This window comes from Vicia villosa, unplaced genomic scaffold (genome assembly GCF_029867415.1).
Source record: "Vicia villosa cultivar HV-30 ecotype Madison, WI unplaced genomic scaffold, Vvil1.0 ctg.000205F_1_1, whole genome shotgun sequence".
In the NCBI taxonomy this organism is placed as follows: domain Eukaryota; kingdom Viridiplantae; phylum Streptophyta; class Magnoliopsida; order Fabales; family Fabaceae; genus Vicia; species Vicia villosa.
This window is the reverse complement of record NW_026705069.1, coordinates 908822-925749: the sequence shown is the minus strand read 5'-3', so window position 1 is coordinate 925749 and position 16928 is coordinate 908822. Positions and strand designations below refer to the sequence as shown.

The 16928-nt window shown below is 34.5% G+C and overlaps 1 protein-coding gene across 1 annotated transcript; it reads right to left on the bottom strand.

The window, feature by feature from the left end:
• Window positions 1-5516: 5516 nt before the first annotated feature.
• Window positions 5517-6444, bottom strand: LOC131625308 (albumin-1-like). Its single transcript, XM_058896183.1, has 2 exons — window positions 6373-6444; window positions 5517-6079 (listed from the first exon to the last, which is right to left on the bottom strand). Exons 1-2 carry the CDS (start codon window positions 6419-6421, stop codon window positions 5721-5723), a joined length of 408 nt encoding a protein of 135 aa, XP_058752166.1. The 5' UTR covers window positions 6422-6444; the 3' UTR covers window positions 5517-5720.
• Window positions 6445-16928: the final 10484 nt, after the last annotated feature.

Genomic DNA, 16928 nt, shown 5'->3' with positions numbered 1-16928 from the left:
GAAAGATCGCAGTATTTGACACCAAATATTTTTTCAACTTAATCAACTACGATTCCATGTGATGCAAAACCTAAAATTTCAAAAACACCAAGTTCAATTACACACGGATCAAAATAATAAAGAAATACGTTATAACTTACCAAGTTTAGAAAAAAATGAAACTCAAATGGAAACATTTTCAATGCAATATCTCATCATTTACAGCCACACCAAGATCGAAATTGCAATTACACATATAAAGTTAAGTAGTCGCACTTGTGATCAACGGATTTGTTGGTAGGATTTTCGTCTTTGCAAGTCTCTCTGAACTCAGACCTAAAACAATAACAACATCACGCAACTAAAATAAAAAACTAAATCACTTTATAAGCTCGATGAATTGAACTTTAACAGATGCAAAAAAATAGATCAAACAATTTCCAGCACCAAAAGATACATGAAAACGAAGGAGAACTGAAGGATAGGCATCGAAACATACAATTTACTCTAAGGATTCCGATGTTGGTTTAGCATTCATCTTTAATTCCGGCGTCGGAGTTTGGAGTATTTCCTTCATTTTGCCACCTTCATACTTTCAAATACCAACACTCCACGACTCCAATAATCATCACAGCCTCCATTAAATCAACCTTTAATCCTCAACATTGATAACTTACAAAAATCTGAACCGATCACCACAACAATTTCGCATAACTTCATCCCCAAACATCTTCACTCAACACCAACTTTCATTAAAACCAATCTTCAATCAAATCCAAATCCTCTTCTAAAACATGCAAAAAGAACACACATCATACCTCATTGAATTCAATAATCAGCAAAGCCATAATATCCTTCTTCGAACCGAAACTGCAGCCATTCGCGAAACAAAATTGCAACAACTACAACATCTCTTTCGGAAATTTCATCCATTGTTTCATACGGCACTTACAAAATAGAATCGGATACTACAACTACAAACTCAGAGCGCAGCAACTTCCCAAAATACATCACCTTGTTTTAAACCGAACCTTCGTTTCATCTCCTTCAACTCGCAATTCTCCAGCATTCACAACATTAGCGACACCATCGCACCTTGCAAAACGCTAATCCATCTTCAACATTGATTCAGCTTCACCTTCGCAACAACAACGCTCAACAATCTAGGTTGAATCGCATCCCCAACGGCCCCCTTGACCTCATCGATCCAAGCTTCAATGCACGAACCAATAGCAGAAGGAGGAAGAAGATGTAAAGCAGAGGAAGTAGAAGCATAGATCGGGAGATGCATCACCTGGATTTCGTTGCTTGATTCATTAATTCCATAGCCATGTAATAAAATAGAGGAAGAGAAATAGAGCGTAAGATTGAAGGAGCGATTGAGTCACGAAAAAGAGAAAGAAGAGTTAAAGTGTGGACAATTGAAAAATAGGGAGGCAGAAGTTTACCTAGGGTTTATTTTTATTTGTTTCCAATTGATGTGGACAACATACCGTAGGCGTCGGAAGATGAGGGTGGAATGTCAGATTTGTTTTGCATATGAAGAGGATAGTGGGAAGGAATCAAACAGCCATTGACAAAGATTGATGCAAAAAATTTATTGATGCAGTGAATATTTTCATTTTGGGCGCAACAAAGCATTGAATAGATAATAATATTTTAATGGGTATATGAGAAAAATGAATGTTCGTTTTGGAAAGGGAGATGTTTCAGATTCTCAATATGATAATGATATAAATAAATATAAGTAAATAAAAAAATGTGAAAATATAAAAAAGTAATATAACTTGCTATAAATAAAATAGGTAGAATTTGTGAGAATGCATAAGGAGCTGACACGTGACAAACTTGTCAAAGTTCCCATCTAGCTTTTTTATTATGAATGATTGTTATTTAAAAAAAACATGTCTCGTAATGTGATTCTTATTAATATTTCTTAAAAAGTTTTATTTTTAATATTTCTCAATAAATGTGTGTTTTAATAAAAACATGTAAGTATAATGGAAATAAAATAAAATAAGTTTATAAATGAAATTTATTAAATGTTATTTTTAAAATTGAAAACTTAGAGGAATATAACATAGGTTGGAGAAATAAGGATAGAAGGCACATGTCCATTTAACAATTCGGCCCAATTAAAAGGGAAAGATCCATTTTGTCCATTGTGAACGTTAACCGTGACATTAGGGTTCCAAAGAGTATTTGCAGTTCACATTCACGTTTTATGTTGTGAAAACGTTTGTTTGTAGTGGGATTTGGCATATGCTAACTATAGTTGATTATATAGGGTATAAATACATAATATTTATAGCGAATGTGATATTAAAGAAGGAGAAGTGGTTAATTTGAATGTAGTTCAGGGGATGAAAGGTGTGTTGAGGATTTAACTGATGAAGATGTGAAGATGTTCGCATGCATCCAACCTATATAGTTTGGAAAATGAAGATATCTTCAACGATGGTTGAAAGGAAAAAAAATTAGTAAGTATTATTTTAGGTACTCTGTAAACATTATATAGCACCATTGGCAGATTGCAATACATATACTAATATCTGTATGTATGTTTTGCAGTATATTCCTGAAAAAGTAGTTAGGAGATGTTTCTTAACCGGCCATAGGCGGATTAATTTTGTTGACGCAGATAACTGGGTGGGTGAGTTCTTATTGTCAGCTACACTATGTCAAAAGAAATCAGCGTGTAGAAAGGTTTGTTGGTTATGGTTGGTACGATTTTTTTAGGAACAGACAAATCAAAGGAGGTGATAGGGTTGCGTTTATTCTCCGTGTCCCTCCTGCTGATGAACTTATGGTGAAGTTGTTGAATCGGTAATTTGTAACAGAATGTATTATGTGGTTGCTGGTGATATTTTTGAGATTTGTTGAACATGGTGGTTGTAATTTATAATGGTGGTTGTCGTCCAACAAATGGTAGAAGGTAATTTTTGAGAGGCGTTGATGATGGGCGGTGAATTTAAGGTTATGTAACTTAAGAAATTGGGAAACATTATGAGTTAACTTCAGCAGTGGGTATTAGTTGTAACAGATTTTAGTAACGATATTGGGTTATGTTGTGTGGTTGTAGATGACATTTTGGTAATGATACTGTTATATGTTGTGTTGATGATGTTGTATTATGTTGTGTTAATGATTTAGGCAATGCTAATAGTGTATGTTTTCAAAACCAAATTATGTACTATCATGAATATTTTTTTTAACACAGTAGACTTCAAATTGACAAATGTCATGGACATTGTAAAATATATTGGAGGATGACATAGGTAAGAACATGTATTAAAGAGTGGTTATAGATGACAATTACAAAATAATGTAAAGTTCTAGGGATACCTATGAAGATGAACTTAAACTGGTTATAACAGCTATCCAACTGTAGTCTGATATTGCAAACAGATCAAATATAAAAATGCTGCACATAATTTTCCTCCATATTACATGTTCAATTTCAATCATTGGATCAATTAGGACATAATAATGATAATGCCATTCATTTGTGTACATAGTTTGGATGATTATTGCTTGATATAAAGATGACAATTTAGAATACCTACTAAATACTAATTGTTCCTTAAAATGGTAGCATCATGAGTAACATTAATAATTATACAAATTAAACATCAAAATCAAAACTTGAAGCTGACATTTCAATGGGCATAATCACAACTCACCGAATATGAAAAATTGCCAAAGCCTTTACCTCGGGAACCTAATCAATTCAGCCGAACAATACAAACTGCGAACAACCAACGACAAAGAAACAAAAGAGGAAATATACAAATTCAAGTTCAAAACCGGAACTTGGAATTTCACATTAGGAACCCGAACCGAAAAACAGAGGCCTCTGTTGCAGACACGAACGTTACTTCATCAACAATAGTCACAACTGAACCAACCACCAATGCTGGAGGCATATGTAAGAAAAGTTAAGGAAATAATATTGGAAAATTCAATTGACAAAGTAATGGCCATTTCAAGATAGAAATTCGTGCCCCGACACAGTTTATGGTGTCCGTTGGATAGTGTTAATAAGATATAAACTGAATAGAATGTTTATATGAAGGGTCTTGCTAACTAGTGCTCTCAAGGAATAGTTAAGTATTCCTAAAAAAGAAATTATTTTATAGAAATTTTAATATTTCAATTTTCAAGACATTAAATACACAGATTATTGAGATAAAGTTACTATTTTAAAGTTTTAATCATTGCCACCAATCGTTAGTTGGTCCAGTGGTGATTGGCGCTGGACTTGGTAGGGAGAACCACGGTTCGATCCCCCGCAACTGCGATCGGGAGGGGGATGGAACCACTTGATGCCAGAACTCGCCCCCGAACCGGACTAAACCGGTGGTATAAAGCCAAAAAAAAAAAAAAAGTTTTAATCATTGCCCTGAGGGCACTAGTTAACCTTTCTCTTTTATATATATATATATATATATATATATATATATATATATATATATATATATATATATATATATATATATATATATATATATATATATATATATATATATATATATATATATAATAGTTGCATGGGATGAAAAAAAATAGTATAATGCAAAATTAAAAAATCACACCTAGTATATATTTATAGAAAATGATCAAATACATATAAATTCACAAGTTATAAAAATATGTTTAGAAACACCACAGGAACAAAAGATATCACAGAAAAAACAAATACTTAATGTGACCTTATTTATTTATTGTTTTAATATTTTTCAACAAATGTGTGTTTTTATAAAAATTTGTCTCCTCCCAATTTTAAACAAATTTTATTGTCTTATTTAAATAAATTATTTTCTAAACACTTAAAATAAACTATAACTTTTATTAATATATAAAAATATGATATAATATTATATTATGAAACTATATAAAAAATAAAAAATTAAATAATGAATAATGAGATTATAATAATTAATATGTAAATAAAAAAATTATATTAAAAGATAAATAATGATATTGATAAGTTTTCTCTCATTTTAAACATTTTCAAACAAATTAAATTTTATATTCAATCCACAATTAAATTCTTACCTACTCATTATTATTTATCATTATCATTTTAAACACATTTTAAATGAGTAGAATATAATATAATTAAAAAATGAAATATGTTAAAAAATAAGAAGAATTATTTTAATTTTTTTAAGAATCATGATTATTTTTTAAATTTAGAATCAACTTTTTTTATAAAATAAAATGAAGAATTTCCAAATATATTAGAAAAAGTTAGAAAAAGATATTTTATTTTATAAAGAAAGATAATATATTTGATAAAATACAATTTATTTATTTTTAAACTGGGAGGGGACTATTTTATAAAGAAAGATAATATGATATATGACACTTATTTTGCAAAGGAGGAAGAGTATGATATGAGTATTAAGTGGCCAATTAAGGACTATTAAATTATAATAAAATCAACAGTTAAAAACGAGTAATTACTGACATAACTTATTAGTGTAATTAATCTCTTAAATCAAGTTCGAACACTCGTTATAGTCACTAAAATATTCAAGAAGACATACATAGAATCATTAGATTGCATTACTTGAAAAGTTAAAACATAGATAACAGAGTTCATACCCATATACATGCATATCTTATTTTTGAAATCTAAGTGTCTAAGAAATCCAAACTTAGTTGGAAATAAAGACATACGAAATCAATTTTATTTAAATATAGAGATCATGCATGGATGGTTTTTGTTATACATATCAAGTGGAAACCTCTGAGGGCATCTTCAACAAGTTTGAGAATTCAGTGCTAAGAGCATTCTTGAATGAGGCTTCAGCATGAGAGTTAGAGTCAAAACACCAGCCATATTCAATCTCCGAATTCGGAAAACGAGCGCAAAAGCTTCCACTTTCTTTTTTGGTGCAATCAGCATGAGACTCACATAAGTTAGGGTGTTTCTCCACCATCATAGTAACATGTTGAAATGATGCTTTTACACATACACCAGAAGTTAGTGAAGCGGGGACACATTTACAACCATCACCACATCCTTTTGGCTTATATAGAAAACATGCAATTGGACAAACTGCTTCTACCTCCTTCATTGGGAACATTAGTACTGCATATGGTGATGCCAAAGTTAGTTACAAAAATATATACAAAACACAGACACAGGCATGTTTTGCGATGGCATAGAACCCAATAGACTTGAACTTTCCATCATCTCTTCAAGTAAATGTACATCAAGAGAAATTTTATTTAGCATATACACATTATGTGTAGCAAGTTTGCAAGCCTTGTTCAGAGGCCGAACAGTCTAAAATATTCATAACATGATGAAGTATCAAAAGCCAATGCAATTATTGTAATACATGATTATATGATAGTAAAAAGTAAAGATAGAAGACATACAAAACGTGGCAAGCAAGGAAGGGAGGCAAAAGGGAGAGACATAAGCCATAATGCTTGAATGAATAGAGAATTATAATGAGCTAGCTTGGTTGGTGCTGTGGTGCATTAGCTATTCTTGCATGTAATAATTTATAGAGAAAAAAAAAAGGAAAAGATTTTGTATATCTTCTTTGTCGTGCAACATTTTCCACCACACATTTACTTGCCAATAATGACTAAATTATCTTCTTTCGGCATCTCTTCCCCTAGATGCTCAGTACTGATAATGTTGCTCCTTTTTTTTTTTTTTAAAAAATAAGTAGTATAATTATTATTGAGGCAAGAAACACGAGCTAATTAAAATATGATAGTACAGGGATGGTCTATTGGCGAGAAAATCTCAAAACACCCCTTGAATCTTTTAGACATTTGACGAAATTTTAATTATGCCCCCTATTTTCGTAGATTCACATCTGAAAATATTTTTTTCTTAAAATTTTGTTTCTTTTCGTAGGTGCATCTATGGAACGTGTTAAAACAGAGTGTTCCCTAGATGCACCTACGGAACCGTCTGCTATATTTTCAAATGAAAGACATTTCACTCCAAAACTCAATTTTTATAACAATGGAAAACCCAATTACAGTAAATTAAAATAATGCAATTTAAAGACAATAGTAAATAGTACACCAAAAAATACATTGTATAAATCGTCGGCCAATAATGTCGAATACATATATCAAAACCTTGTACATGAAATCAAAATACATATATCAAATAAATCACAGGCATCACTACTGTGTGTGTCGGACATCATCATGCGCCTCTCTCCTGCGATCTGGCCCGCCTCCGCCTCTGTGTCCACCGCGCCGTCTGTTAGCTACTCTGCATCTACTGTCGAGTGCCCGACCTGTCCTGGCACGATTTCTACGGTACAAAAAGGCCTCATCTGCCATTCTAATGATACCCTCCACTAGACAAAGGCCAGCATACCCCTCAGAGAATAAACCATCAGCAATGCCTGCCCGCGCCATGTCAGCTATCTCACGACGCCGAGGAAGAACATTCTGAGTGTGGTCCATCTGAGTCTGATGAGTTTGTAAAATATTTTTTTGGGCTGGTATGCGCGGTGATCCAGGTGTGGTGGGAAGCATGTATGGGTGTTACACTCTGTAATACCATGTGATGTATCCGTCGACGCAGCTCTAATCCCTTTTTCATGTGGTCGTCCGAGCCTCGGCAGGAACCATGTGGTGCTCCCAATCTGCAAAGACCTCATCTAGTTGCCGACGGGTCATAACGATAGAAGCGGAGTCAGAAGGGTGGCAAGGTATCGTCTGCTGGTAGCCAAATAGACGCATGACGTGCTCCAGAAGATAATGAACAATGATGGTCAAACTAGCATCCAACCATCCAAAATATAGTACGATCTCATCAAACAGAACTGTCTCACGGTGATAAGCTTAGCAGTCGTAGTGGATGTCCTCAGCAGCCATGCGGTCAAGACAGCGCCTGTAAAATTCGGTACCCGGTTCCCTCTAAAGAGGCGAAGGCTCTGAAATGCGGCATGTTCTTAGTGTAACCTGACACCTCTCCCCAGCCCTAAAATGAAACAAAGAAGACATATATATATATATATATATATATATATATATATATATATCACTATGCCAAATTTGTCTTTTAGCAGCACCCCTACGAAAGCGCTTTTAGGAAAAAGCGCTGGTATAGGTTTCGCTAAAAACAAAATTAAAAAACACACAAAAAAAGCACTCATATAGGGGGGTTACGAAAGCGCTTTCAAAAAGCGCTGGTAAAGGCATGGGTACGAAAGCGCTTTTCAAAAGCGCTCTTATCGGGGGGTATGAAAGCGCTTTCAAAAGCGCTGCTATAGGGGGTGGGGTACAAGAGCGCTTTTATCCTAAAAAGCGCTGGTATAGCCTTAGTTACGAAGGCGCTTTTCAAAAGCGCTGTCATACCTTTTTTAAAATTAAAATTTTTAAAAACAAATTATACTAAACGCGTTTCATAATTCCTCTTTCATCGTTTCCAAATCCCTAATTCCTCTTTCTCTGCCATTGCTGCCCACAGAAAACTTAGAAAATCTTTGAAATCATCTCAGCCATCGTTGCCATCGTCGCCCACAAGAGAACATCGTGCCATCGTTTCCATCGTTGCCCACCATTTCAACTCAGAAAACTCACCATCTTAGAAAATTGTGAGCCACCATTCTCCGTTCTCAATCAGTAGCCGTTGGAGAAGAAAATCGTGAACCTTAAGATCAACCTTCGACCACAACCTCCCTCTATCGCCGGACACCTCCGCAACCTCGTCGGACTTCCTCCCTCCACCGTGAATCCTCTGTTTCTCTACTCGATTCACGCTGTAAGCTTCTGCTTCGCGCCGTGACTCTGATCTCGCACTATTTTCTCGGTAATTTCACGATCCTTTAGTTGTTGATTCAATTATTTGCATTGTGGATGAAACCTGTTTATTGTTGTTGGTAGTTGATGATAAATTCTAGTTGATGATTACATGCTTGTTATGTGTGATGATACTTGAATTCTGAATTTGCAAATTGTTGTGCCTAATGAGTAATATTCAATTATGGAGGTTGTTGTTGTTGAACGAATTTGAATGAGAGGTAGAATTGCGTTGATATTCATATTTATGTTGAACACTAATTGTTGAGATTGATATTGCTAGAAATTCATATTTGTTGTTGTGGATTCTTGAAACTCAATGCTTGTTGTGCTTAATTGATGATAGAAATTAAAGTGTTGTTGTTCATTCTTGAGGATTAAGGGTGGGGATGTTCATTGAATCACGCATGTTGAATTGTTGTTAATATCAAATTGTGATTATATTGGTTGATTGATGCGGTTCAAATTCTTGAATACGGAGTAATGCATCATTTGTATGGCCTCATTTTTCTTAAGATTGACATATTTTTTAAGCAATGGAGTATGGCCTCATTTTTATGTATACTCACATTAATGCACTACTTATGCTATTACAGATAGTTCTAGTATCATTTGTATATAAACTAATTAGTGGTTGAGTCGGTTTTTATTGTATGAAATTTTTTATAATAGAAGTTTTCTTTCCTTTGAATTAGCAGCGTTTCCCGGCCTAGTTCGACGTACAGCGCTCAATCTCTACGTTTTCTCGAGTTCGGTAAAATTCGAGGTAAATTTCTTTCTTAAATTATTGGTATTGTGATTAATTTGTCTGAAATTGCGTGAATATAAATGATGTGTTTTATTACTCAAAATATTGAACCTGCGTTTTATTGTGATGAATATGCTGCGTTTTATTACCTAAATCATTGTTAAATATGAAAAATATTGTGATGAATTTGTCTGAAATTGTGTGAATATGCTGCGTTTTATTATTGGTTTTGACAGAAACGCATTATACCGTTTTGTGCCTTAATAATTAGTTGTTTTTGTTTAGCTTAATTAAGACATGGATAAAACATGGATGAATTCAAACTGATTGTCGAAAGAGTACGAGAAAGGGGTATGGGAATTCGTTAAGTTTATGCTTGCGCACGCCAAAGACCCGATTCGAATGGCATGCCCTTGCTTGGGTTGCTGTTATGGGGGTAAGGTTGACGAGAATAAGTTGGCATCGCATTTACTACGGTTTGGAATTGATAGAAGTTATACATGTTGGACAATGCATGGTGAGAAAAGTAACGGGAATGTTGAGTCGAGGTGTAATACGAAGTATGCTTCAAACGACGATTGCACAGACACATATGGTTATGATCGAGTCGAAGAGATTGCAGAAGCGCTTGAAGAAGATCTTGAGTATTGTCCCAAAATGTTCGAGAGGTTGGTAAGTGATGCATAGAAACCATTGTATGATGGTTGTACAAAATTCACAAGATTGTCTGCGGTGTTAAAGTTGTACAACTTAAAGGCGGACAATGGATGGTCGGATAAAAGTTTCACAAAGTTATTAGCCCTTATGAAAGATATGCTACCAGATGATAATGTTCTTCCCAATCGAACGTATGAGGCCAAAAAGATGTTGTCCTCTATTGGCATGAGCTATGATAAGATACATGCATGTCCAAACGATTGCGTTTTGTTTCGAAACGAGTATGCAGCGTTGAATGAGTGTCCTAAATGCGGTGCCCCTCGATATAAGAAAAAGTTGTCTCCGGCCAAAGTCTTATGGTATTTTCCTATAATTCCGAGATTTAGACGCATGTATCGTAGTGAAACCGATTCAAGACACTTGACTTGGCATGCAGATGAAAGAATTATTGATGGAAAGTTGCGACATCCGGCAGACTCACCACAGTGGATGAAAGTTGATACTGATTATCCTGAATTTGGAAAAGAAGCAAGAAACCTTCGCTTGTCATTGTCTACTGATGGAATGAACCCGCATGGTATTCAAAGTATCTCGCATAGCACATGGCCTGTGATTCTTATGATTTATAACCTACCTCCGTGGCTATGTATGAAGCGTAAGTACATGATGTTATCTATGCTAATTTCTGGGCCTAAACAACCAGGGAATGACATAGACGTATACTTGGCACCCTTAATCGAAGATTTAAAGTTTTTGTGGGAGAACGGTGTGGAGGTTTACAATGGGTATAGGAAAGAAAGTTTCAACTTGAGGGCGATGTTGTTTGGAACAATTAATGATTTTCCAGCATACGGAAATCTATCTGGGTACAACAATAAAGGTCAAAAAGTGTGTCCTATTTGTGAAGATGAAACCGATACGACACGATTGGATCTTTGTCAGAAGAATGTCTTTCTCGGCCATCGTAGATTCTTAAATTCTAATCATCACTACCGTGGGTGGAGAAAAGCATTCAATGGAAAGGCCGAACATCGTACAGCCCCGCCTTTTTTGTCAGGTGATCAAAATTTTGAAAAGGTGAAAGATGTGAGCACTCAGTTTGGCAAGCCTTTTGCACATTCACTTGTCAAGGGTGGGTGGAAGAAGAAGTCAATTTTTTTGAACTTCCATATTGGAAGTCGTTGTACGTAAGACATTTCCTGGATGTTATGCATATTGAAAAAAATGTATTTGACAGCGTTATAGGTACGTTACTCAATATACAAGGAAAGTCTAAGGATGGCCTTAACATAAGGAAGGACGTGGTAAACATGGGAATGAGAACTGAATTGGGACCCGTGACGAAAGGAAGACGAACATATCTGCCACCTGTTGTTTACACTCTATCTAGAAAGGAGATGAAAACATTGTGTAAGTTCCTCAGTGAAGTTAAAGTTCCAGAAGGCTACTCTTCAGATATTAGAAGACTTGTGTCCATGAAAGACCTCAAGTTAAAGAGTTTGAAGACGCATGATTGTCATGTTATAATGGAACATTTTTTACCAATAGGTATACGTTCTATTCTGCCAGAAAAAGTAAGAAGCGCAATAACTAAACTGTCTTTTTTCTTCAGGTCAATTTGCAGTAAGGTGATCGATCCCGCGATCTTACCAACATTGCAAAAAGAGATAGTTGTTACTTTATGTGATCTTGAAATGTATTTTCCTCCCTCGTTTTTTGACATAATGGTTCATCTAGTCGTTCGTCTTGTGAAAGAGACACAATTGTGCGGACCAGCTTATATGAGATGGATGTACCCTGCTGAACGTTATATGAAAATATTAAAGGGTTAATAGTAGTTTACCCTCCTGTAATATGAGCGTGTTTTGGTTTACCCCCCTACCGTTGCCAAAGACAGGTTTTGGCAACGGTTTTTTTGAAAAAACCGTTGCCTAAAGGTAGGGAGGGGGCAAAAGCAAAATTCGCTAACATTACAGGGGGTTGAATTACTATTAACCCAATATTAAAAGGGTACGTGAAAAACAGAAGTCGACCGGAGGGTTGTATTGCCGAACGATACATTGTTGAAGAAGCGGTTGAGTTTTGTACTGATTTTCTGTCAAATGTTCAATCAATTGGACTCCCCAAATCTCATATTGTTGAAAAAAGAATGAAAAAGGCTAATTGGAAATAAAGTTGTGACAGTATCAATGGTCGAGCGGGATCAAGCGCACTTGTATGTTTTGCATAATGAGATTGAGGTTGAGCCGTATGTAGAAATGCACAAGGTTGTTCTCCGAGATTTAAATCCGAATAGAAATGAGAATTGGATAGTACGAGAGCACAATCGAAGTTTCATACTGTGGTTTAGGGAACATATTTATTCAAAGTATCGTTCAGATCCTGCTTCAGTAACAGAAAGGTTGAGATGTTTAGCCTATGGTCCAAGTATAATTGTGTTTTCTTATAGCGCATACGCAATTAATGGATACACATTTTATACCAAAGAACAGGATGATAAAAGTACTATGCAAAATAGTGGTGTTACCTTGGTAGTTGAAGCAATGCACATATCAAGTGCGAATGACTTAAATCCGAAATTTGCAAATTTGTCATATTTTGGGGTTATCGAGCGCATTTTGGTGTTTGATTACGTAAAGTTTCAGATTCCTGTATTTGGTTGCAAGTGGGTTGAAAATAATAATGGCATACGAATGGATAAGTCAGGATTTTTGCAAGTGGATCTCAATAGAGTGGGGTACAAAGATGAGCCTTTTATTCTAGCCTCTCAAGCTAAACAAGTGTTCTATGTCAATGATCCGACAAGTACGAAATGGTCTATAGTTCTTTTATCAAACAAAATAGTTGATGAAAACATTGGAGATCAAGGTGATATTGGTGTTGGCATTGAATCTTGTACAAGAAACGATCAAAATGAGAATGAATCTTGTACTAGAAATGATCATAATGAGGATATTTGGATCAATCCAACCGTCCGCGTTGTTAAGAGACGCGTAGAACACAATCCTACCAAGAAAAGAAAGAGACGTTAGTGAAAAAGGTAATAGTATACATATTCCGACTAATGTGCTTTATTCAATTTGTACCGATTGTTATATATTCAACTTGTATAGTTTTTTCAATTTGTATTCCGATTGTTACAATACTTATTCAATTTTGGTGCATATTTTCGTTTTGTACATAACTTTTGAACCATGTATCCGTTTGTCGACTTCTTTACATGTAACTATACTATTTTGACAATTCCGGAGCTGCTCATTCACTTATCTTTACATTTCGGGACTGTTTTTTATCGGTTTTGCTTCTGCCCGTGATCAAAAGTCGGGCTTAGGGTCTGAATTTCGGAAAACCGACTTCATTTGAGTCCGTGAGGACGTTTTACCATAGCCATGTAAATTTCGTTCAATTCCGACAACTTTCTTTTTTTTACGCTTATTCTGATTTCATCGATTTCGATTCCGATTTACTTGTACATGCATGGTTTGACTTTCATTTGACTTGTATAGATTGTTAGCTTATTAATAGTGTACTAATGTGCTTTAGTTTGTTTGATACAGGTTCAATGGCTAGTAATCAAGAAAACCCACAAGAAAACTCACAAGATAGAGATGCTCCGGATACAAATCCTTCACCTGATACATCATCAAAAGAAGTTGCACGAGGCATCACCATTATGAAGGGAATCATTCGACATAGAGACCAAGGATTAATATATAATTTGGAATGGAATTCTGATAACCAACCAATTGGTCCTAATTCTGCAAAGTTGACAAGCTATATTGGTACACTTGTTCGTTTGCATATTCCAGTCTCTGTAGCTAAATGGAATCTGAAAAGCAAAGAGTTGGACGAGAAAAAAGACATGATTTGGGACGAGCTTAAGGTATCATATATGGTTGTTGTTATTATCTTGACGATAATTTGATTAAATTACTTATACTAACACACTCTTTGCGTATGTTTGTTTGCAGAGGTCTTTTAACATACCAGATGAGCGTAAACGCTTCATTCTTGGTTTGGCCGGAAAAAGATATAGGGAGTGGAAAGCTTATTTAACAAACACCTATCTTAAGGATAAAGAAGGAAACTTTCTTGAAGAGGCCCCGGGACGTCCAAAAAAGTATGAGATCTTCAATGATGAAGAAGATTGGGTTGAGTTTGTAAATCAAAGAGATGAAGCTTTTCGGAAAAGGAGTGCCACAAATAGTGTGAGAGCATCAAAAGCCGCGTATCCATACAAAAAAGGGCGTTTGGGATATGCACGCTTAGAGGAAAAATTGTAAGTAAATAGAAATGTGTTTTAATTAATTGTCTAAATGTGTTTTATTTGACGATTTTATCATTTATGTAAATGCATAGTTAGAGGAGATGAAAAGTGAGGAAACCTCACTTCCAGTACATGTGTTGTGGAAGGAAGCTCGTGTGGGCAAGAATCGAGCTGTCGATCCCGATGTTCAAAGAGTTTATGCTGAATGTGTAAGTATAACACTGTGTCTTTAATTAAATCAAATGTTTTTTAATATATAATTGATTTTTTATCTCCACTAATAATTATTGAAATGTAAATGAATTACAAGAGACCTTGTCGCAATCGGTATCCACCAGTGAGGACCAGGATGATAGGAGCGTACTTAGTAGAGCACTAGATGCTCCTAGTATCCCGGTCGGGTGAGGGGTAAAGGTCATGGTGTGACTCCAACCTCTTTTTACAAGCATTCTAGGAGAAGAAATTCTACCAAAGAAGAAGTGTTGCAAAAATTGCAGGAATTACAAGCACAAGTCTCTGAATTGCAATACTTCATCGGTGAAAGAAACTAGTGATAAAGCTAGTATCAACTGTCAAAGAAAATTTCCCGAGGTAATTATAAATTTTTTTTCCTTACAAATTGTTCTATTTTATTAATGATAATGACTCTATATTTACTATTGGTTTAGGGCATTTCATCTTGCCAACTATACTTATCGTCACCGAATTATCGCCTAGTTGGCAAGGGAAAAGTGCACAACACTTTAGGAGATTTACTTCACCATAGACCGCTCCCGGATGGACACCTGAAAGTATCAGTTGATGTTGTATTAGATCATGATGCGGTGCTACCGGTACCTGACATGGTCTCAGAGACAACATTGATGCGAGATGCAATAGGGTCATTTGTTGCATGGCCCTCGGAGTTCATTATCATTGGTGATGAGGTATATTGAAAACCATTATGAATCATTTAGTTTTCGAATGTCAATTCTGCACCGTTACGTTAATTATTTTTTACATTTTAATTTTAGACTGATCCTACAAAACCCGCAATTAAGGGTAAAGGGATTTTACAGGAGGAGGAGTCTGTTGCATCACTAAAAGAGGTACATTTAAAGTGTTAATATATAATTTGATTCTAAAACTGAATGATTTTATATTTTACCGATTGTTATATGATTTTTAGGCATCTGCTCGGGGGCTACCAGAGCGCTTTCAAAAGCGCTTTCGTTACCTACGGCAGCGCAGGCTTTGGCAGCGCTTTAAAGCGCTTTAGTAGCCCAAAAAAAGCGCTTTCGTAGCCCTTTTCCGTAGTAGTGTATATATATATATATATATATATATATATATATATATATATATATATATATATATATATATATATATATATATATATATATATATATCTTGGAATGACAATGATATGGAATATTTGGATGATTCAAAGAAAGACTCCTACATATGTTTTATTGAAAATCATGGAGATGAAGAGGTAACTTTTTACAATACTTATGATTAATTATTTCGTGTATGTAAAATGTTAGATAGCAAATCAAATAAATTAAATCACATTGTTTCTGCATCCACGTCCACTATTTCTTCCTAGTAAAAAAGAAAGTAAAAATTTGTTGGAAGAAATATATAGTCTTAAAGAGAAACAAAGTATTTTAATTCAAGATTATTCACCTCCTTCTCATGAGGGTATGGTTGAACCTATCAAGTGTGAACAATGCAATATTTTGAAAAATAAAATTGACGAGTTGCATATCACACTTGATAAGCTTAAAAAAGGAAGATATAACTTGAATCCTCTTCTATGTATTCAAAGAACACCTTATATCAAAATCATTTTAGGTTATGAACATAAAAATAAAGTTAAAAGTTTTACCAACAGATGCCAAGAAAATAAGACCTTTAAATGATTAATCTTAAATGTAGCTACTTCAATAAAAACAGTCATTCCACTTCCTTTTTCTATAGAAAAAGTCATGATAGTAAAAATGTCTAAACACCTTCTAACTTCTATACAGAATAGCATGAAAGAAAATGAAAGTTAATTATGTTCAATCTTACTTGTGTAATGATAATATGTATCCCATTAATGTAATAAGATTTAAAAGACTTGGGTACCAAAGGTCAAAAAGTTAAATTGTAATACATATATGCTTATGCTTGATATCTCAAACTCATAATGTAAAATTAATAATGGTTGTTTAAATCACATGGTCAAAAATATAAATATATTCTCTTATTTTACTCCTATGAGAGGAGAAATTTCTTCTTATGGTAACAACAAAAGAAATCGGTTGGATCTAGAAATATTTGTAAGATCCCTAATTCTACCTTTGAGTTGTTTTGGTTAGTGATTTTCTATAGCACGATTTAATTAGTATTAAGTAAGTTGTGTGACAAATGCAATGAGTATCGCCTAATTCTGCTATAATCACAGTCTTTAATACTTTGAAATAAAATTTATCTTTTTCTCTATAAATTTTTTTTGAA